The sequence below is a fragment of the Orycteropus afer genome, unplaced genomic scaffold (assembly GCF_000298275.1).
Source record: "Orycteropus afer afer isolate SDZICR_OR568_19922 unplaced genomic scaffold, OryAfe1.0 scaffold00197, whole genome shotgun sequence".
NCBI classification, from domain to species: Eukaryota; Metazoa; Chordata; class Mammalia; order Tubulidentata; family Orycteropodidae; genus Orycteropus; species Orycteropus afer.
In genome coordinates this window covers 514,047-536,623 of record NW_006921784.1, presented here as the reverse complement: position 1 = coordinate 536,623, position 22,577 = coordinate 514,047, and the positions used below count along the sequence as shown (strand labels likewise).

The window sequence follows — 22,577 nt, the reverse complement described above, 5'->3', positions numbered from 1 at the left end:
CCAGAAGCCTTCTGGGTAGGGAGAAAGCAAGCCGGTGATGGGAATTCTTTTGTCAATAATCCACCGCAGATAACGAGGGAGTGATTTGCACTTGGCCTGCTGAGAGACTTGGGTGATGGACTGTAGGCTATTAAAGCTGGGAGGTTTTTCAGTTTTGCGAAATTCAATGTCCAGAGAAGGTCTCTAAGTGGTGTGAACGGTTTGCACTTGACTACTAATCTAAAGGATGGTGGTTCGAACCCAGCCAGTGGCTCCAGGAAAAAAAGCTCAGGCATCTGCTTCTGTTAAGATTGCATCCGTGACTAGCTCATTGAGTGGGAATGTATACCTTGGATGTTGTGTTCTCTTAAAAGATTATGTCTAGATGAGACCAAACTGATCACAGTCAATCTACAATCCAGCAGAGAAGACGAGAAACAGCAAGTCTAAGTTAAAAGTAGAGAAACAATGTGATTAGAAATAGTGAGCTTGTTGACACAGAGTGAAGAGTGTAACCATTGTCATAGACATGTACTTGGGGAAATTGTTAAATTAGCACATGTTTTGCTCTGTATATTTTCACCAAAAATAAAATAAATGTTTTTTTTTTTTTAAAAAAAAAGTACAGCTAAGATAACCCTATGGAGCAGTTCTACTCTGTGACACATGGGGTCTTCATGAATCTGAATTGAGCCTGATTTGGTAACTAACAGTGAGTCTGAATTGATTCAAGGGTAGCTAACAACAATAAGTAGACATGCCTGAGGAGTTCTCTGCTCACATCTCCACCAGCCTTGACAACAGCAGTGTCCAGAGAGGGGACCACACTTGCCCAAGGTCACCGAGCAAATGAATGTCAGATACAAGATGTTCTGACAGCCAGTCCAAGCCATGTGCCTCTGTCACCTCCATTCAAGCCACCTCTTCTAACTGGAGAAACTCACAAGGATCACTGACCAATTGGGATGACATTGGGACGTGCCGTGACATTGAGAGATTCGCGGTGGAAACCTTTCAATTAATAGCAAAAGCATGTTTCACTGATTTGTCATCTTTCTGGGCCACCACAGGACCACAAAATCCCTAGCAACCAGGAACTCAACCTAGCAACTGCAACTGCTCCACCAGAGCAAACAGGGGAAGGCAGGCATCTTACCAACATGCTCTCGGTTATTTATGAGATTTCAAAGTAGCAGAGAAAGAACAATGAAAGGACAGTGGCAACACATTTATTATGGGCCCTACTGTCGGCTCTGAGCATTTGACTTTAAATTACAGGCAGGCTCCATCATTCGCCACTTAACTCCTGTGGGGAGGAGGAGAAAACTTGCATTCCAGCTCATTCGGTTTCTCTCTCTCTTTCTCTCCCATTTCGTTTGGGACAGAAGACACAGAGGGAGACAGATTGATGTTTCCAATCCCAAATGATAAAGATCAAGAAGATATTTACCCTTCCTGTAACTTCGAGAGAGCCAATTGTTCTTCAAACCCTCTGCATACCATCCTGCCAAAAGCCACTCCTTGAATCAATGTTGGGAAATGAGAAGTAAGTGAAATTAGTGGGATGGAGTCAACTCACTCAAACATCTGTCAACAGGAGAACGGGTAATGATATGGTGGTATACCCATAGCACAGCGGTGGAGTACTATACAGCCATGAAAAAGGACAAGCTGCTGATACTTGCAGCAACACCTATGAATCCCACAGATCCAATGTTGACATGTGGATCAATTCCATTTATGAGAAGAAATTCAAGAACAGGCAAAACTAGTGGTTAGAGAAGACAGGATGAGGGAAAATTTGGCGTAGATACTAGTGATGATGGCACAACACTGTTGAATGTAATCAGGGTTACTGAACTATACATACAACAAATGTTGAATTGATGAATGAATTGGTGTATGTAAGGTCCCCTGGGTGTGGCAGATGTTTTGTGTGTGACAACTAACCTAAAGGTTGGCAATTCGAACCCACTCAGGTACGTCACGGAAGAAAGTCCCGGCCATCTGCCTCCATAAAGAGTAGTCAAGAAAGTCTTGCAGAGCACAAGTTTTACTCTGTAACATATGGCATTGCCATGAGTCAGAAGTGACTCAAAGGCAATGGGTTTGCTTGTTTGTTTTGTTGGTGGTCATGCCATGTGTGTGTATATATGTTGTTGTTGTTATGTGCCATCGAGTCAGACCCGACTCATAGCGACCCTTCCTTGGGTTTCCGAGGCAGTATCACTACAGAAGTAGATTGCCCAACCTTCCTTCTGAGGAGTGGCTGGTGGGTTTCAACCGCCAGCCTTCTGGTTAGCAGTCAAGTGCCTTAGGCACTATGCCACCAGTGCTCCTATAAGTTATATTATATAATCTCTATAAAAAGGGGGGGGGGAGAGAGAGAGAGAGAGAGAGAAGTTAGGATCATGGCTCTGAGGTGGCAGGATAGGTACCTCTGATGGGGATGGTGTTACCTGAAAGGGGCACAAGGGAGCTTTTGGGGGAGTGGGGAATGTTCTAGATCTTGATCTGGGGGGGTTGCAGGTATGTTGAAGCATGTAAACATGATTGAACTATACATTTAAAATATCTGCACTTCAATCACTTTATGTTTTACCTCAATTTTTTTTCCAAAAAAAAGGGGGGGCAGTGAAGGAAAAGTTGCTCAAGGTTTGTCTGATTAAATCAAAGTCTCAAGGTCAACCAAAGACTGCAGGTAATTTAGTGAGGGGAAAAAAAAAAATCCAAAATGTTCTCTCCACATTAAATCGGGCTGAGTTTAGAGCACCCAGGAGACTCCCACGGTGCAGAGAGAGGCCGGTGGGAAGCCCAAAGACCCGGAGTCAGACAAAAGGGGACGGGACGGGACTCTGGACTCTGCACTCTCCAACCACAGCTCTTGTCCTTGCACTGAGCCTCAGTTTCCGCTTCTGCAAAATGGAAATAACATGGTACCCTCCTTGTGGGGCTGCTGGGAGAGCTCATAATCAAAATGTGTAAGGCACCCAAGCTGGGGAAACTCTGGGGAGGGGCAAAGGATCAGACTGGGAGGGTCAAGGCTTCCTGGAGGCACAATGTTACCAGTGAACCAGCTGAAATGGGCCTGGGAGGCAGGTAGCATCTCCTAGTGTGGTGCAGTGAATTACTTGGTAAGGCTTTTCCAGCCATGGTCTTTGTGACTCCCAACAGATTACTGGGTAACCAAAACTAAAACCAAACTCACTGCCATCAAGTCAGATCTGACTCATAGCGAACCCTCCTTGGGTTTCTGAGGCTGTATCACTATAGAAGTAGATTGCCCAATCTTCCTTCCGAGGAGTGGCTGGTGGGTTTGAACCACCAGCCTTCTGATTAGCAGTCAAATGCCTTGGGCACTATGCCACCAGAGCTCCCAGATTACTGGGTGTGACCATGCAAATAAGGTGTATGAAACTGATGTTGGAATGGGTTAGTTTTGTCATTGTGCTAGGCTTAAAATGAGCCCTCCTAGAGGCAGAAGAGGGGATCCCTCTGCCATCAAGAGAGAGGAGCTGGAGTTGGAGTGGAGCACTTTCTTGGACCTGAGATCCCTGTGCTGGGCCTTCTTGGCAGAGACACCCTGGCAGAGACAGCCAGCTGAGAGATGGCGGCAGTGGAGCCAAGAAGCATAAGACAGAGAGGCAGGCTTTCTGGCCCACAGACTGAGAAAGCTGAGTGCCCTTGGGCAGAAGGCTTGCTGGCAGAGTGGGGTGCACCTATCAGCAGAGCTAAAAGGGTTTTGTAACACTTGCCTGAGCAGGGCAGAGGCCAGGCCAAGAGGCCAAGGGCCAGAGAGGTGAGCCTGAAGGCATAGCAGGGGGAAGAGTGACCTGATTGAAGAACTGTGTCCTGAGCACATTCCTGAACCTGAGTTGTAGCCTGTTACTTCCCGAATAAACCCCCATAATTGTGAGTATTATCTGTGAGTTCCGTGTGTCCGTACCGTGGGAGGGAAGGCTGGTGTCAGAGTTAGTAAAAAGGTTGGAGGGTGGCAGTATGTCTGGCCTCATAGCCTTGGGCTGTTGATGGTGATGCTGTTTCCCACTCCTGAGACTAGAGGAGGCCCGAAGATGCCGCCACCATGTCCTTTGTGCACATAGCAAAAGGGGAGGGGCTTGGTAAGTTTTGGTGTCCAGAACTCTGCGGATGCTGGAGGTGCTCTCTTGCAGTCAGGAGTCCTGGTCTGCAGCTGACCCAGCCCATGGCTAATGAAGGCCTCCTTGGGAGGAGGAACTGAGACCTGGGACTTCCTCTCCCCTGGTTATGAGCACCAATGGGGAAGCAGGTCTCAGGCAGGCCCTGAGGGGCCAGGCAGGTACAGCTCTGTGTCTTTACAAGCCAGCCAAGGGCTTCCCACCCCTCTGTCCCTGGATCAAAACCATCTCTGGGAGGAAAGAGCTGAACACTGACTCGGGTCATTTGCAAATGGTGTGTTGGTGTCTGGACAGGTGGGTCAATCCGATGCAGACTTCAGGGAGGGCAGGCCAGGTGTGGGTCCAGAGCCAGGAGCTGCCCCTCCCTAAGGGCTTCAGCCTCACTCTCAGTGTTGACCAATCCACTTCATGTCTGAGTACTACAAGTCCACTTAAGTGGGGAGCAGAGAAAGCATTAATTCAATACCTATTATGTTGTACTATGGAGCTCTGTAAGGCGCTCTGATGGAGCAGCATCTAAAGCATTTGACTGCTAACCAGGAGGTTGGAAGTTCAAACCCACCAGCCACTCTGTGGAAGGAAAACTGGGCCATCTACTTCCATAAAGATTTACCACCTTAGAAACCCTATGGGGGTCACTCAGAGTCCGAATTGGCTCGATGGCAGGGAGTTTGGTTTTTTCCTAATATGTACAAGGAGCTCTAGTGGTGCAAGCATTTGACTGCTAATCAGAAGGTTGGCATTTCACACCCACCAGCCAGTCCACCAAGGAAGACGGGGCAATCTACTTCCATAAAGATTTCTAGCCTTGGAAACCCAAAGGGGGTTGCTATGAGTTGGAATCAACTAGATGCCAGTGGGTTTGGTTTGGTTTTGGTTTTATGGTGTGCTTGGTGCTTTACCCTACGAGGCAGGTGTGGTGTTGGGGTTCACTGGCATCGAGTCAGCCCCAACTCCCACAGACGCCACATGCACTAGAACATCCTGTGCCACCCCATGCTCAGCTGCTGATTGGATCGTTCTGATCCATAGGTTCTCACTGGCTGGTTTTCAGATCTCCAGGCCTCGCTTCCTAGTCTGGCTTAGTCTGGAAGCTCCACTGAAACCTGTTCAGCGTCATAGCAATGTACCAGCCTCCACTGACAATTGGGTGGTGGCTGCACATGAAGTGCATTGGCTGGGGATTGAACCCGGGTCTCCCCAACGAAAGGTAAGAATCCTACCACTGAGCCACCACCACCCTACACTGCAAGCATAGATCTTTCCAATTGACAGAGAAGGAAAGGGAGGCATGGAGAGGCTAAGGAACTTGCTCAAGGTCACTCAGTTGGGAAAAAGCAGTCACTTTGTGCCAGACGACCCACTGAGCCCCCAACCCTCAGAGCAGCCTGAGGAAGTGGGTGTTGCCCTGCCTACTCTAGGGAGGGAGAAACTGAGGCTGCATGTGGTTAGGTGACCTGAGGGCAAACAGCCCCCACTATAAGGAGGGAGATTCACACACTGTGGGTCCAACGCAGAGCACATGGTCTTCGCTCACTGTTTAGGATTAAGATGACAGAATAAAAAGACTGCAGCACTTAGAATGAGGCTGGCCTGGGTTCCATTCCTACCTCTGCCACTTGAAAGCTGTGTGCCCTTGAGCAAGTGACTTCACCCTTCTGAGGCTCCTGAAAAAGAGGTGTGGTGCTTTCCTAGCTCATGGGCTATTAGGAGGATTATATAAAAGAAAGGCCCTGAGAAGTGACTGGGATCTTAAAAGCTTGCAAGCAACCATTTAGATGCAACGATGGGTCTCTTCTCGTCCAGAGCAAAGAAGAATGAAGAAAGCCAAAGATGCACAGAAATAATTAGTTCAAGCAACTGGTACACCATGCAATCCTCAGCATATATGACTATGAGACCAGAAGAACTGGATGGTGCCCGGCTACCAGTGTCAACCACTCAAAGGGGCAATCTATGTAGGAGATCCTGGATAGAGTGGGAGAACAATGTGAAGCAAAACTCAAAATCATAAAAAAGAAAAAGAAAAAGGGACCAGGTTTGCTGGTCTGATAGAGCCTGGTGGAAACCCTGAGACCATGGCCCCTAGCTGCCCTTCAGGTCTGGAATTGAACCCACTCGTGTGGCTGCCAGCCAAACAAAAGTCAGGCATATGAGCAGAACATTTACATTAGGTAGATATACTCCTTGGAGAGAACAATCATGGGAGAATAGAAAGGCTATGTATGCACAGGGAGACAGCTTAGGGGGCAGGAGTGCATGGAGGGAAGGACACAGGGAAGAGGTAACTATGGGGAGGAAGTGGGAAGAAAGCTTTTGCATTATGGGAAATTGCAGGCAATGTCATAAGACAAAGTTAAGTGAACCACTGTATGGAAAGTGAATTTGCTCTGTAAACCTTCGCCCAAATCACAAAGTGGAGGTTCAGCAAAAAAAAAAAAAAAAGGAAGGCCCTGCAGAGCCCCTGGCATGAGCAAACAATCCCCACCTTGGCTTTAGAGACCATCCTTCCGCAGTCCACAACCAGATCATAAAAAATACATGTGCCTCAGGCCAGCACCCGGAATGTGGCAGCCAGAGCAAATTGCTGAGAGGCAGAGATTATTGTTGTTATTATTACCACTGCTCTTGGGTACTTTCTTTCAAAAAAAAAAAAAAATCAGGCTAGGTTGCATAAAAATAAATTATAGAGAAGAAGAAAATAAAATGAAAGCTTTGTGATTTCAAACATGTCTTGGTGCCCCAGCAGATTGCAAGCAAGTTCCATTTAAAAGCTGAATTGTGGCAAGTGGCAAAATGGTGCAGTGTGTGGGCTGTGAACAGAACCAGCAGCCAGGCAGCAGTCCAGAGCCAGGCCACCACAACCCCCAGGGTGTCAGACCTTGTCACTGTTAAAATGTCCTCTCCCCATGCCCACCTTGTGCTCTCCAGCCATACCGTACTGTTTGCTATTTTTCCACCTTTTGCCTTTACATCAGCTATTCAGGGTAGTAGGAATCCTGGCCTCACCGCACTTGTTTAACTTTGTGCTCACTCCAGGACCAGGTCCTTGTCACCTCCTCCAGGCAGTCTTCCCTGATTTGCCTCCACCCCTTCCTGGCACTATTTGCTCTTTTTCTGCCTTTTGCCTTTGCATCAACTACCCAAAGCAGTAGGAATACGGCTTCACTGAACCTACCTTCACTCTCATTCCAGGACAAGCTCTACCACCTCCTCCAGGCAGCTTCTGATACTGACCCTACCATGCACTATTTGGAACATAACCGGTAGCTATCATATCAGTTCTGATTCATGGCAACCTCATGTGCGTCAGAGGAGGACGGTGCTCCATAGAGTTTTCAGTGGCTGATTTTTTGGAAGTAGATTGCCAGGCCTTTCTTCCAAGATCCCACCACCAACCTTTAGGTTAACAGCAAACATGTTGACCCATTTGTACTATCCAGGGACTCCCCATTTGGGATATTTATACTAGAAATGATTTGCTGTTTATCTGATATTCAATTTAACTGGGCACATGATATTTTTATTTGCTAAACCTAACAATTTTGGGGGGCTTATACGGAGCAGCACCCATTCCCATGGGGGCATTTTCTGGTCACTAGGTGCGCTTAAAGGAGCTCTGGTTGTGTAGCAGTTAAGGCATTCGGCTGCTAACCCAAAGGTAGGTGGTTCGAACCCACCAGCTGCTCCATGGAAGAGATGAATCAGGCTGCTTCCATAAGATGAGGTATGGAATTGCCTCACATGCATACCAAAGCTAGACAACTAAAAAGGAAGACTGAAGAAGAATTCATGTGCAGACAGCCTTGGAGACCCAGTGGGAGTCGCTATGACCCCCAAGTCGTTGGAATCAACTTGATGGCAGCAAGAGGTGTGCTTAATGAGAGCTCAACCCCAGGTAACTAGCCCAGGCTTGTAACAAAGACCACGGCATTCTCAGAGTTTGTTTTTGTGGTTGGAGAAACGAGAAAGGAATCTCTTGGTACCAGCTGGCTAGCAGAGAGAGAACAAAGGAACACCCCACTCGTTCCTGCAAATCAACTGGTCTACAAAACACCCCACAGAAACACAGAAAAAGAAAGAAAACCACTTCAAACACATCCTTGACACAATTCACACGGTGACAGATTCCTTTATGCAGACTGTTAACAAACAGGTCCGGGCTGAGAAAAACTCCAAGAGCTCAGGCCCTTTCCTCCTCAGAAACAAGAGGAAAACAAACAAAGGCGCTCTTGCTGATTCAGATGGTCACACAGCCCTCAAACTCATTAAACAAATGAGAAAACCCAATGCTGGAACAACTGAGTGGTGCAAACGGTTAATGCACTCACCTGCTAATGGAAAGGTTGGTGGTTCAAGTCCACCCAAAGATACCTCAGAAGAAAGGCCTGGTGATCTACTTCTGAGAAGTCAGCCGTTGAAAACCAGATGGAGTACAGTTCTACTCTGACTCACATGGCATCGTCATGAGTCAGAATTGACTCAACAGTAAATGATGGTTGGCCTCCAAGACTGAGGTCTAGACCCCAATCATGGAGAGAAATGGTAAGAAAGAAAAGCAAATTGCAGATTCCAAATGCAGGAGGAGTCAGGAAGCTACCAGCATTAGCACCACCTGACCTCCTCACCCACTGTAGAAACAGACCCTACTACAAGAAAAGGTGCATCTGACCCAAGACATGGTATGTTCAATTGTCACATGCACCCGAAAGCTAGACAATGAAGAAGGAAGACTGAAGATTAGATGCCTTTGAGTTATGATGTTACCAAAGAATATTAAATATACCACGGTCTGCCAGAAAAACAGACAAATCGATCTCGGATGAAGTATCTCCAGAATGCTCCTTAGAAGTGAGGATGACAAGACTTTGTCTCATGTTCTTTTGCCATGTTATCAGGAAGGACCAGTCCCTGGGGAATGACATCATGCTGGGTACGGTAGAGGTTCAGCAAGAGAGAGGACCTCCAGTGAGACGGACGGACACGGTGGCTGCAACAGCGGGCTCAGACATGGCAGGATTGGTGAGGATGGTGCAGACCGGGCAGTGGTTCCTGCTGCACGACAAGACAGTGTCTCATTCTGCTTCACAGAGGGTCTCCATGAGTTGGAACAACAACAGTGGATCTCAACGTGTGGTCCCTGGATCAGTGGCATCAGCATCGCCTGGGGACTTGTGAAAAACTGCAAATTCTCAGGCCAAACCCCAGACCTGCTGAAGCAGAAACTCTATGGATGGGAACAACCAATTTGTGTGTGTATGTATGTGTGTGTGTGTGACATCTTTATTGAAGTATAACTAAGAAACAAGCACTACTGCAAAAAGTCAAGAAAAGGTTTACACACAGGAAAAAAAAATACATTCTTTGAAGGTTACCAGGGGTGGGAGGGGAAGAGAGGGTAAATCATTAACTAGAGGGTAGACATGTATTAACTTGGTTGAAGGGAAAGGCAACAAGGGGGAGGGGTCAGCACAAAATGATCCACACAAAGGATGACACTGGGAGGAGGGCAAGAGTTCAAGGGAACAGAGGTAAATAACTAGTCCATGCACAATCCCGCCATACAGTAATAACAACCACCTACGTATGAGTGGATACGTAGATAAACATGCAAGCTGAACAGGTGTGGGGATGCAAATGGAACTACACCCATGAATACATGCAGGTTTGACAGAGGATGTCTCTACATATGTGTTTATATGTGGTACAGATTATCCATGAATAAAGTAGTACACAAGGAGCTCTAGTGGTCCAGTGGTTAAAGCATTTGACTGTGAACCCAAAGGTCGGCTGTTCGAACTCACCAGCTGCTCCACAGGACACAGATGAGGCAGTCTGCTTCCGAAAAGATTTACAGCCTTGGAAGCCCTAAAGGGCAGTCTATTCTGTCCTACAGGGTCACTATGAGTCAGCGTCAACTCGATGGCAGTGAGGATGGTGAGTACACAAGGGGTAAAGTTATGAAAACTTCTTAGCCATAACCAAACACCTTGAGAACGTGAGTCACTGGGCTTGGGGGCCCAGGACTATAATCTCGGGGGACATTGAGGTCAGTTGGCATAACATAGTCCATAAAGACAATGTTCTACATCCTACTTTAGTGAGTATCGACTGAGGTCTTAAAAGTTTGCGAGCAGCCATGTACGGTGCAACTATTGGTCTCTCCTCATCTAGTGCAAAGAAGAGTGAAGAAAATCAACGACAGAAGGAAATTAGTCTAAAGGACTAATGGTCCACTCAAATTCCAGCGTCCACAACCTTGAGATGGGAAGAACTAGATGGTGTCTGGCTATCACAGCTACTGCTCTGAAAGGGATCACAATAGGAGGTCCTGGATAGAGTGGGACAAGAAAGTGAAACAATACTCAAAATCACAAAAAAGACCAGACTTACTGGTCTGGTAGAGACCGGTGGAACCCCCAAGGCCAAGGCCCTTAGACACCCTCCAAACCTGGACCAGAACTCACCCTATGGCTCAATTTTCAGTCAAACAATAGGCAGAAACACACTCCTTAGAATAATCAACCAGAGGAGATCCAAAGGGCGTCATTTGCCCAGGAATAAACCTCAGAAGGCAGTAAGCAATAGGAAAGAAGGACCAATGGAAACAGTAAACAGAGGGAGAAAGTGGGAAGAGTGCTGTTACATTAAGGGGATTACAACCAATGTCACAAACAAAATGAATATGGGTAGATTGTTGAACAGAAAACCAATTTGCTCTATAAACGTTCACCCAAATCACAGTAAAATAAATAAACTGTTCATCTTTAAGATGTACAATTTGTTAAGTTTTGGCAAATATAGCTATGAAGCCATTACCACGATAAAGACTATCTGCATCACCCCTAAAAGTTCCCTCTACTGTCTCTCTCCACGTCTCTCTGTGTCTCCCTCCGCCCCACCCCAGCCCCAGGCAATCACTGACCTATTTTCTGTCCCTATAGATTAGTTTGCATTTTCTAGCATTTCACATGAATGGAATCAAACAGTATGTACTCTCTTTCATCTGGGATATTTCACACAACATAATTATTCTGAGAATTACCCATATTCTGGACACATCAAACATTTTGATTGTTCAGTAATATTCCATTGTATGACTAGAACACAATGTATTAATCCATTCACCTGTTGATAAACATTTGAGTAGTTTCCAGGTTTGGGCTACTACAAAAAAAACTGCTATTGAACTTTCGTATAAAAGTTTTCAACTGGACACACATGTTCATTTTCCTGAGTGTGTACTCCTAGAGTAAACTGGCATGTCATGTGGAAAGTGTACCTTTAACTTTTTAGAGAAACTACTGAAATGTTTTCCAAAATGATTGTACTATTTCGCATACCCACCCACAGTGTATGAGCATTCCAGTTGCTCCAAATTCTCACCAGCACTTGATAAAATCAATCTTTTTAAATGGAGCCTTTCTAGTGATTGTGTTTGGTATCTAATCGTAGTTCTAAGTTTCATTTTTTTAATAACTAATGATGTTGAACATAGTTTCATCTGTTATCCATTATAATCTCTTTAGTGAAATGTATGTTGAAATCTTATGCTCATCTTTTTATCAGGTTGTTTTATTTATGACTTTTGAAAATTAATTATACATTCTGGACATGAATCTTTTATCAGATGTGTAATTTGTAAATTGTTTCTCCCAGTCTGTGGCTTGTCTTTTCATCTTAACAGTATCTTTCAAAGAGCAAATATTCTTAATTTTGATGAAATCCAATTCATCAATCTGTTCTCTTATGGATATGGTGCCATATTTAAGAAATCTTTGCCTTTCCCAGGTTACCCTGGGATTTTCATCTTTTTTTTTTTTTTCTTTTTCTGGAAACGTTATGGTTTTAAGTTTCACGTTTAAGTCTAAAATCCATTTTGAGTTAATTTTTTGTATATGATGTGAGGTATAGATTGAAGTTCACTGCTTTTGCATAAAGATATCAAAGTGTCCCAGCACCTTTTGTTGCCAGGACATGTAGCTTTGGAAAGAGGCATTGGAGTGGTAGTGACCCATCACCATCTTCTGCCTGATGAACTCCTACTAATCCCTCAAAACCCAGCTCAAATGTTCCTTCTGCTGAGAAATCTTCTGCAACTGAGGTCAAGTAGCTCTCTCACACTCCTTTGGCTCCCACAGCATCTTGTGCAACCTTTAGTATATTCTTATCCCACATTATTGCATTAATTTTTATTCCTGGTGGCACAGTTGTTAAGCACTTGACTGCTAACCTAAAGTGTCAAACCCACCAGCCACTCTGAATGATAAAAAAAAAACAACCATCAAGTCAATTCCAACTCATAGCCACCCCTCTATGGTTTCCAAGTAGGTTGCCTCATCTTCCTCTTATGGAGCAGCTAGTAGGTTCAAACCACAGACCTTTTGGTTAGCAGCCCAATGTCTTAATCACAGTGCCACCAGAGCTCCCGCTGCAAATTCCCTGGTAATTTGTTCCTGTAAAGATTACAGTATAGGGGATCCTATGGGGCAGTTCTGTCTCATAGGGTCTCTATGAGTCAGAATTGACTTGATGGCACATAACAACAACAGTAACAATTGCTCCTGTTAGAGTGAAAATTCATGGATGAGGGCCATAATCCCAGCATTAGCACAGGCCTGCCCCGGTGGTGGTGGTAATGAGAAGGGAGGAGCTCAGAAAACTGTTGTTAAAATATAAACAAATGATAAAATAATAAACAAACAAGGGAGCCATTTGCTTTTTCAAGCAACTGAACACTCCTCTTCCAAGGGCTCCCTCACAGCCCACACTAATGTCATTGTACCCACCCACACTGATCACCAACAGTATTTCCTATCAGAACTCTATTGACTGATCCAGGCCAAGCTCTGGACTAAGCACCTTATGAACGTCATCTCATGTAATCCTCACAACAACCCACAAGGTAAAATACTGCTACTATCTTTGTTTTACCAGAGAAGACACAGAAGTTCAGAGAGGTTCAGTTCCACGCCTGAGTTCACATAGCTAATAAGTGAAAGAGCTGGGGTTTGAATGCAGACAGTCCGCTTCCTGAAGTCTCTGCCTTAACTTACATTGATACCAGCTCCTGGTTCATTGTTCTCGTACAAGCCCAAGGTCGTACAAAGGCATCCCCTGCTTCCCTGACATGACCAGCCCTTACCAACTGCACACTCCAGTCAGTGGCAAAGGAGACAGACTTCACCGAGGACCCCGACCCCATCCTGGCCCAGAGGACACAGTGTGGAAGGATGCTTCCTTACCTTGGACCACACGCCCATCCCAAAGGAATTGCTGTCCGCCATTTGGTGTAGGTAGAGCTCCGTCCTGGAAGCAGAGAATCAACTGGGAGTAAGGGGGCATGCCCACACCAGTGTCTAGGCAGGGCAAATGGTCACCAGGGTGTGGGGCTCCCCTTGACGTCAAGGTGGTCCCAGTGCCTCCAGAAGCCCTGACTTCATGGATCTGCCTGGGACGGTTCCCTCCTCCTGAGTATTCCTCATTCATCCCTCAGCAGAAGAAAGAGTCATGGCCCAGAATCACTGGTTGGATAGAGACTTGTGGAACCCGGAGATTATGGCTCTGGCCTATCCTTTGGGCCTGGAACTGGACTCGCTTCTGTGGATTAGCTCTCAGCCAAATAGTAGAAAGGCCTACAAACAGAACGCCCAACCCAGGGAGATGCAACCACCTACTCCAGGAGCTGCACTCCTTAGAACAATCAACTATGTGAGATCAGGAAAGCAGCATTGGAGCAGGGGAAAGTTGGACAGACAGGAATGCATAGATAAGAAGGACACAGGGAAGGGGTGGTCACAGGGAGGAGAGGGGATAGTTGTTTATTGTTGGGATTGTAATCAGGGCCACGAAACGAAATGTGTATGAACTGTGGAGCGCCAACAACCCTGCTTTGTAAAATTGCATCCAAATCACAATAAAAAAATTAAAAAAAAAAAAAAGGGAGAGTCAAGGAGTAGTCAGGTATGTGTAGTCTTGCCCACCAGCCAACATAACCAAGCCCCTGCTGTATACTAAGTGCCAACATGGCTCATAACAACACCAACCAATGTCGTTGTTGTTAGTTGCCGTCAAGTTCATTCTGATTCATGGTGACCCCATGGCTTTCAGAGTAGAACTGTGCTCTGTAGGGTTTTCTTGTCTATAATCTTTCCTGGAAGCCGATCTCCAGGCCTTTCTTCTGAGACTGGGTGGCCTTGATCCTCCAACTTTTAGGTTATCAGCTTGGTTAGTACATTAGCTGTTTGCACTCAGGCAGCTGGAATCCAGGGGCCACATTCATAACTTCTCAGCTCTGGGCAGAAGCTCAGCCTGCACCTTGTGAAGGGGCCCTCAGCTTCCTGCCCTCAGTGATCCCTGCCCACCCAGCACTCACCTGAGATCCATGTCCAACCCAGCCAGCATTTGGGAGAAAACTTCGAAGTTGCCTTCCCCGTCTGGCTGCCGTGCCACACGACTCTTTTCCAAAAGCATAGTCTGTGGAGGGAGAAGGAGGGTGCTGGGCCAACAGTTGGATGCATCTTTGGGTGCATCTGCCCCAGGCCTTGTGACCAGGTACGCAGTAGGCCCCATTAGGGCGCCCTAGCCTGACCCACCCTTTGAGAAAAAATTGCAGGTCTAAACCTTTGCTGGTATCTTCCATATCAAAACTGCTCAATCCTTTGTTTCATTCATTCTGAGTCCAACTAGGAAAATGAACTAAAGCAATAGACTCATACCAATTAAAGTATCAAAATGTGTTATTATAGTTAGTGGCCCTCAATTCAGACCTGACTCACGGCAATCTTCAATTAAAGTATCAAAAGGTGTTGCTGTTGTTAGTTGCCATGAGTTGGTATTGACTCATGAAAACGAAAAGCAAAGATTTCATATCAGTTGGTTCCACAGTCAACACGAATGGAAGCAGCAGTCAAGAAATCAGATGATGTATTGCACTGGGCAAATCTGCTGCAAAAGACCTCTTTCAAGTGCTGAAGAGCAAAGACATCTGCTCGAAGACTAAGGTGTGACTAACCCAAGCCATGGTGTTTTCAATCACCTCATATGCATGTGAAAGCTGGACAGTGAACAAGGAAGACTGAGGAAGAGTTGATGCTTTTGAGTTGTGCTGTTGGCAAAGAACTCTGAGAGTACCATGGACTGCCGGGAGAACTAACAGATCTGTCCTGGAGGAAGTATAGCCGGGATGCTCCTTGGAAGTGAGAATAGCCAGACCTCATCTCACCTACTTTGGTCATGTGGTCAGAAGGGACCATTCCCTGGTGAAGGTAAGGTGGAGGGTCAGCTAAAAAGGGGGAGACCCTCAACGAGATGGATTGACACAGTGGCTGCAACGATGGGCTCATGCATAGCAAGGACTGTGAGGCTGGTGCAGTGTTCCGTTCTGCTGTACACAGGGTCGCTATGAGTTGGAGCCGACTCCACAGCAACAACACAGCGACAACATGGCGACCCTGTGTGGAACAGAATGAAGTGTTGCCCGGTCCTGAGCCATCTGCATGATGGTTGGTTGGTTTGGGTTCATTGTCGCAGCCACTGTGTCAATCCATCTCACCACGTGGTCCCCTAACTTTTACTGACCTTTTTTACCAAACAGGACGTCCATCTCTAGCAATCGGTCTGTCCTGATGATACATCCAAAGCAAGCAAGTTGAAGTCTTACTGTGTTTGCTTCTAAGTAACAATCTGTCTGTATTTCTTCTAAGACTGAATTGGTCATTCTTTTGGCAGTCCGTACTTAAATGGGGCACGCTCAAACATTCTTTTTTAAGAGAGTCCTTTAGTACCTTGACCCAAAAGGTAGTTAATGGTAGGATTTCAGGGCCAGGACTGAAAAAGGACTTATTTGGCACAAGGAACATGCTGTGAGTCTGGAAATTATCTCAGCTCCACATACAAACAGCCCTTCTAATAACCTAATCCTATTTTCTGTTCAAACAGAATGTTTGAGGGGGAAAGGGGAGGGTGTGGGTGATTTTGGAGATAAGAACAAATAGGCCATGTGTTTGTCACACACAGACGGCCGCATAAGGCTGGGGCACGTCTGTTTAATTTCAGTGTGGACTTTTAACAACCATCTAATGAGCGGCTGAATTATATATTTACTCATGAATATTTCATCCCCACGATATTCCGAGGCATGGACTGGAGGGGATGTTCCAGGACACTGAGCGAGGTGATTAGGAGCTGGTCACAGTGACAACCTAGACACATTCCCAAGCCCCAACTGGAGGTGTGGGCTGTGCTGCGTGGAGCTGGGGACACTGTCACCCTGAGGACCCTGCCTCACCCAAGGGACTCACCTGGAGGTGAGCAGCTGTGACGCGGCCTGTAGCATTGAAGTCCAGAGACATCACCATAGAGAACCGGGTGGCGCTGCGGCTGTGACCCGTGGACACGGAGCCGAAAGCTCGGAGCACGGTGAACATGGCATGGATCTTTCCCACTGTGGGGGCATGGGAGGGTGCATCACCAATGGCCCAGGCGCTGCCACCCCACTACACACACACCCCTCTCCCAGGACCACCTTCCCCACAGGTTCCCATCCCCAGGCCAAGTCCCATCCTGGCCCAGCCCCCATGGGCTCCCTGCCACCTCCACAACTGAGTTCTTCACCATACACATACACTGACGTGTGGGTAGGGGTGGCAGGGGTGCCCTAGGGGCCTCTCAGGCCTGGTGGAGCCCAAGAGAAGGCCTCCCACCCACCCACTGTCATTGAGTTGATTCCAACTCATAGTGACCATATAGGACAGAGTAGAACTGCCCCCATAGGGTTTCTAAGGCTGTAAATCTTTACAGAAGCAGATTGCTACATCTTGCTCCCATGGAATAACTACTGGGCTTGAACTGGCAACTTTTTGTTAGCAGCTAAGTGCTTTAAACCCTGTACCACCAGAGCTCCTTAGGAGGAGGGCAGGGTGTTAATATTTTCAGATCTGCTCTCAGGGAGCTTCTGTCCTAGCAGTGGGACTGCAAAGCCCTGTAGTCCCTCCACAACTATTTATTGAACACCTACTATGTGCGAGGCACTATGCTAGGCACCTGGATACAGTGTATCCTGATTTCCACACTCATGTACCCTCTTCTAGCGGAACTGTGTTCTGGGAAGGCAGGGGTTGGAGCCCCTCCCACTCCTGGTACAGGCCGGGTATACAGTAGGTGCTCAGTGAAACAATGGAATGAGTAGAGAGGCAGCACAGTCCAGTGGTTAAGCGTCAGCCTCCTGAGTCTGAATATAGGATCTGCCTTTTGCTAGTTCCCGGATTGGGGCAAATGAGTTAAGCTCCCTGTGTCTCCAATATCCCATATCTAAGTCTCAGATTCTCCATATCTAACACGGGAACAATAGTACCTACTTCCTGTGGTTGCCGTGAGGATTTAAAGATTTAATGATGTAAAGTGTTTAGAAAATGTTCCCTATGTGCTGCTGTTAATACTATTTTTTAATTATTATTAGAAAAGCAATTGGTCATGCAACTCTCAGTGGGGGTGTATTGCCCCCATGAAGGGGGAACCTGATTCTTGGTGGGGGAAGAAGATGTTTACTCTTTTTCTCTATATAAAGCACAAATACATGTATATTATATCAGCAGATATGCAGTGTATTTGTGGTACTAAAATTTCACGCAGAAGCTCTGGTAGTATCGTGCCTAAGGCATTTGACTGCTAACCAGAAAGCTGGCAGTTCAAACCCACCAGCCATTCCTCAGAAGGAAGGTTGGGCAATCTACTTCCATAGTGATACTGCCTCGGAAACCCAAGGAGGGGTTGCTATGAGTCGGGTCCGACTCAACAGCACATAACAACAACAACAACAAGGCTCCTAAGGGAACTGATACTAAAACAAAGGTTGCAAAACACTGGCCCTATGGTTAAGGGTCTGGAAAGACTGCCTGGGTTTGAATCTCAGCCCTAGTGTTTATTAACTGTGTGGCTTTGGGCAAGCTAGTACCTTCTCTGACTCTCAATGTCCTCATCTGCAAAATTTCAATAATTCTACCTTATAGGCCTGCTCTACATAATAAAAGAAGGTGCCATCTAGTCGACGCCGACTCATAGCAACTCCATGTGTGTCAGACAGAGTAGAACTGCTCCACAGGGTTTTCGGTGGCTGTGATATTTTGGACACAGATTGCCAGGCCTTCCTTCTGAGGCACCTCGGGATGGATTCAAAGCAGGAATTTTTCCATTAGTAGCCAAGTGCTTAACCCCTGGCACCACCCAGGGATGGCTGTAAATAATCAATAGGTTAATATACTTGGCATTGGGTCAGGCATCTAACGGTTCGAAAGTTTTCGCCACAATCATTACCATTATTATTAATTAGCCCTCTTCTGTTCAGGCCCAGCTCAAATGTCACTTCCTCAGGGAAGCCCTTCCAGGTCCCTCCTCTGTGTCTCTGCCTCAGCCCTAACCAGCGCAGTGAGCACTTTTTGAAGAGGATCGGAGGTTAGCACATATGTGCGGGTGGGTCATCCCATGAGCAGAAGCCCTGCCCCCCTGCCTTTGTTTATTGGGTCCTCTGTACAGTTCACCAGGTTGTGCACTGCACGAGCACATCAGCTCTGATGGAGCCGCATCCACGTCACATTAACACAGATTTGCATATTTCTCAGCATAATTTCCCAACAGATGGCAGTCAAGTGTCTGGCTCTAATCACTTCAATGTCTGATGACTGTCCAGAGGATGGGATGAGTGCCCATTTCTAAGGCAAAAGTGCCCAAAGGACTAGGGCCCTCGTCCGGCAGCAAGCACAGGGTCTGCACATGTGTGCTCAGTAAACACAAGCTGCAGGGATGAAAGGAGGGACAGCCCAGCAGCCCCCGCCCCGCTCTCAGCCCTGCTAGGTTGCCACTGGAGACCACTGTACCTGAGACCGTGTTGTCCACACTGCCTGCCAGCCCCACCAGGTGCTCCAGGACCTGTTCACAGCAGGTGGTCTTCCCAGCACCACTCCGGCCCAGGGCTACAATGCCCTGGTCTCTCCGCTGACTCAGCAGTGCCCAGTATGCCCGCTGGGCCAGGGAGCTGATGTGGGCAGGCAGGCCGTCCCAGCGGCCCCTGGGCACCTGCAGGAAGACCCAAGGTTTCAGCCCTCCTACCCAGCTGGCACCCAGGGAGCACTCTGAGACCGTGCCCCATCCTAGGGCTCAGGTCCAGATCCATGCCCCCGGCTCCCATCCCAGTATCACTGGAGAAGCCTCAGCATTTTATCAGCAAGAGCCCCAGCCTGGGAGTCTAGCTCTGCCACGGACTCACTGAGCTTTCTTGGGAAGCCCACCACCCATCTCTGGGCCTAGATCTCCTCTTTGGGAGGTGAGAGACTTGAACTGGAGCTACATTGGCCTGTGGGACTCATCTCACTCACTACTCAAAGCAGTGCAAGTGAGGCCACTGGATAAAGCAGCAGAATTGATTAGTGATGTCTGCCATGTAAATAGGGATTAGGCATGGCAGATGGGGGCATGTGTGTCGTGTATCTGCCACAGCAGACTTAGATGGTACCCAAAGTTCCTTCCTCGTCATTTATTCATCCATTCATTCACTCATTCATACTTCACTTAATAAAAAATTTTATGGAGTGTCTGCTATGTAGCAGACACTGTCTTTGGCACTGGAGGCACAAAACTTAACAGAACAGATAGAGGAAATCCTTGCCAGTGACCAGATATTAGAATGGCTAAAAAGAATTAAATTTTTTACTGGTTAATACCAAGTGCTGACAAGGATGTGGAGCAAAGGAAACTTTCATACATTGCTGGTGGGAATGATAAAGAATAAATCCTTCTGGAAAATGACTCTGCAGTTTCTTGTAGTTAGATGTATGCTTATCATTCAATGTTATCATCATTCAGCAATCCTACTCTGAAGCATTTATCCAAAGAAATGAAAATGTACATTCACACACAAAAAAATAATAACCCTAGACATGCTTGGTTAAAACCAAAAACCCACTGCCATCGAGTTGATTCCGAATCATAGTAACCCCCATTGGGTTTCCGAGACTGGAAATCTTTACAGAAGTAGATTGCCTCATCTTCCTTCCACGGGGCAGTTGGTGGGTTTGAACCACCGACCTCCTGGTTAGCTGCCAAGTGCCTTACCCACTATTCCACCAGAGCTCTTTGTATATGCTTACTTGTAGCAGCTTTTTTCAAAATTACTAAAAACTAGCAACAACTCAACTGTCCTTAGTGAGTGAACAAGGATAACCACCCATCTTGGTCCTTGCACTGGAAGTCCCTCACCCCAGGAAACCCCTCTGTGCTGGGAAAAGTGGGATGGTTGGTCACCTTATGAACAAATAAACAAACTCCTGCATCCGTCCAAAGAAATAAAGGCACACAGACCACTGACAGATTAGCAACGAAACCGATAAATCTCTGCTGTAGTATGGTAAGTGGAGAAGCCAATCACACACAGTTACCAGTTGCGAAATCAATTCCAGCTCATGGCTACCCCACATGTGCCACAGCAGACCTGTGCTCAGTAGGGTTTTCAGTGGCTGGGTTTTCAGAAGTAGATTGCCAGGCCTTTCTTCCACGGCACTCTGCATGGACTTGAACCTCCAACCTTTTGATTGGAAGCTGAGCATGTTAACATAACAGTTAACTCTGTTACATACTGTACAGTTCCATTACCAAGCCCTTTTGAAAAAAGGCAAAACTAAGGGACAGAAAACATGTCTGTGGTTGCCAAGGGTAATGTTGGGGTAGAGATGACTACAAAAGGGCCTGGAAGAACTTTGTAGGATGGGAGAACTGCTCTGTATTTTGATTGTGGTATTGGTTATGTAACTGTACATGTTTGTCAAAAACGTACAAACCATACACTGAAAAGAGACAATCTTGTCATACATAAATTATACTTCAATAAACCTGACTTTCCTAAAATGCTGGCCCCTGTGGAACTAGTTCTCTTGTGGGAAGAGACAGATGATAAACAAAAGCAATAATTAAATTAGAGTGAATGCTAGTCATTTTAAAGCCAGGAGCCTGAATGAGATCACCAAGGAGGTGGGTGTTGAAAGCGAAGAAGAGAAGTGTGGGGACAGGGGCACCCTGACGTGGAGAGGTCAGGGAGACATGGGGCAGAGAAGGAAGCTGAAAAGGAGCAGCGAGGAGACAGAAGGAAAAGCAGGAGAGTGGAATCCTGGATCTGAGGAAGGGAGTGTCTCTAGGAGGAGGGAGTGATGGGCCAGTCAAATGCAGCTGAGGGTCAAGTAAGACAAGATGAGAGAATTGACCAATGGGTTTGGCGGCATGGAGGGTACTGGTGCCCTTGACCAAAATCTTAGAGGGAAAGGAAGAGGCCAGAGAAGACAGTGAGATGAGCCAAAGGGTGCTGGAGGGGGGGCAGGGGGATGGATGGCAGCAGGAGGAAGAAGCCCAAAGTCCAAGGATGCCAAGTGGGTGACCCCTCCCACTGCCTCAGCTAGGCCCCATCTGTCCCTCCTTCAGGGCCTTGGCAGAACCAGGGGCACAGCTCCAGTGTGGTGCCCTTCCACACCCTGACCTCCAGCCTGGACTTCAGGGGTCCTCCCAGCCACCGCTGGCCTTCCCATCCCCAGGCCCTATGCTGATACAAAGCATGGGACCTTAAAGCTGGCAAAGAAGGGGCAGGCCCCGTATGGGCTGGATACAGTCCTAGGGCATCCACCAGGGATGAGGTCCTGGGTTCAGGGCACTGGAGCCACTCCCAATCCAGAAAAAAGAAACAGCAAAGGACAAGCCACCGTATTCCCTGACGCCCTTGGAGTCAACTGCCTGGAGGAAAGAAGGAAGAATTCTGAGGACTGGTCCCCTATGTGTGACTATAGGTACATTTGTGCACACGTGCCCTTGCACACATGCAGACAGGTGTGTCCACAGCACACACACCCAACAAATCAGAGGCTCCTGCACATGCAACCATACGCACCTACACCTTGTGTGGACCTGCACACCCCCAGGTACACAAGCAGCTCCCAGACGCGCACTAGGCTAAGTCCCCACAGGGAGAGAGGCCCCCAGCCCTGCCCCCAGCCCCACCCAGCCCATCTTCAATTCAAGGTGGCCCCAGTCCCAGCCTCATAGATGGGTCTGTGCTCCCACCTGGTGGCCATTTGGGGAACCGGCCGTGACTCAGGCAGAGGACAAGGGCTGCAAAGGCCTTGGGTGTAGGAGGCCAGACGACTTGAAGGAAGCATGGATGCAGCCCAGCATGGCCATCACCCCATCCTAGGGCTATGAATGGGCTTAGGGGGTTCACATGGCTCAGACTGCACCCGACAGGGCATGTCAAACGCCTGTGCTTTCAGACACCCGTGCTCACATCTGAAGCAGGTCAGGCTTCAATCCGTGATAGACAACGCAGACCCAGTGTGTCTCAGGCCTGTAAAATGCCCGACCTCAGAGTTCTAAGGGGCCAGAGGTGTCACCTCACTTCCTGGGAGGCTC

At 47.3% G+C, this 22,577-nt stretch overlaps 1 protein-coding gene across 1 annotated transcript in view; it reads right to left on the bottom strand.

The window, feature by feature from the left end:
• Positions 1-22,577, bottom strand: part of MYO18B (myosin XVIIIB) — a 368,096-nt gene that overhangs the window by 329,725 nt on the left and 15,794 nt on the right. The window contains exons 6-9 of the mRNA XM_007947984.1: positions 19,010-19,237; positions 16,439-16,581; positions 14,512-14,612; positions 13,382-13,445 (exon numbers count right to left, since the gene is read on the bottom strand). Coding sequence (XP_007946175.1) covers positions 13,382-13,445; positions 14,512-14,612; positions 16,439-16,581; positions 19,010-19,237 — 536 coding nt within the window. The remainder of the gene's footprint in view (positions 1-13,381; positions 13,446-14,511; positions 14,613-16,438; positions 16,582-19,009; positions 19,238-22,577) is intronic.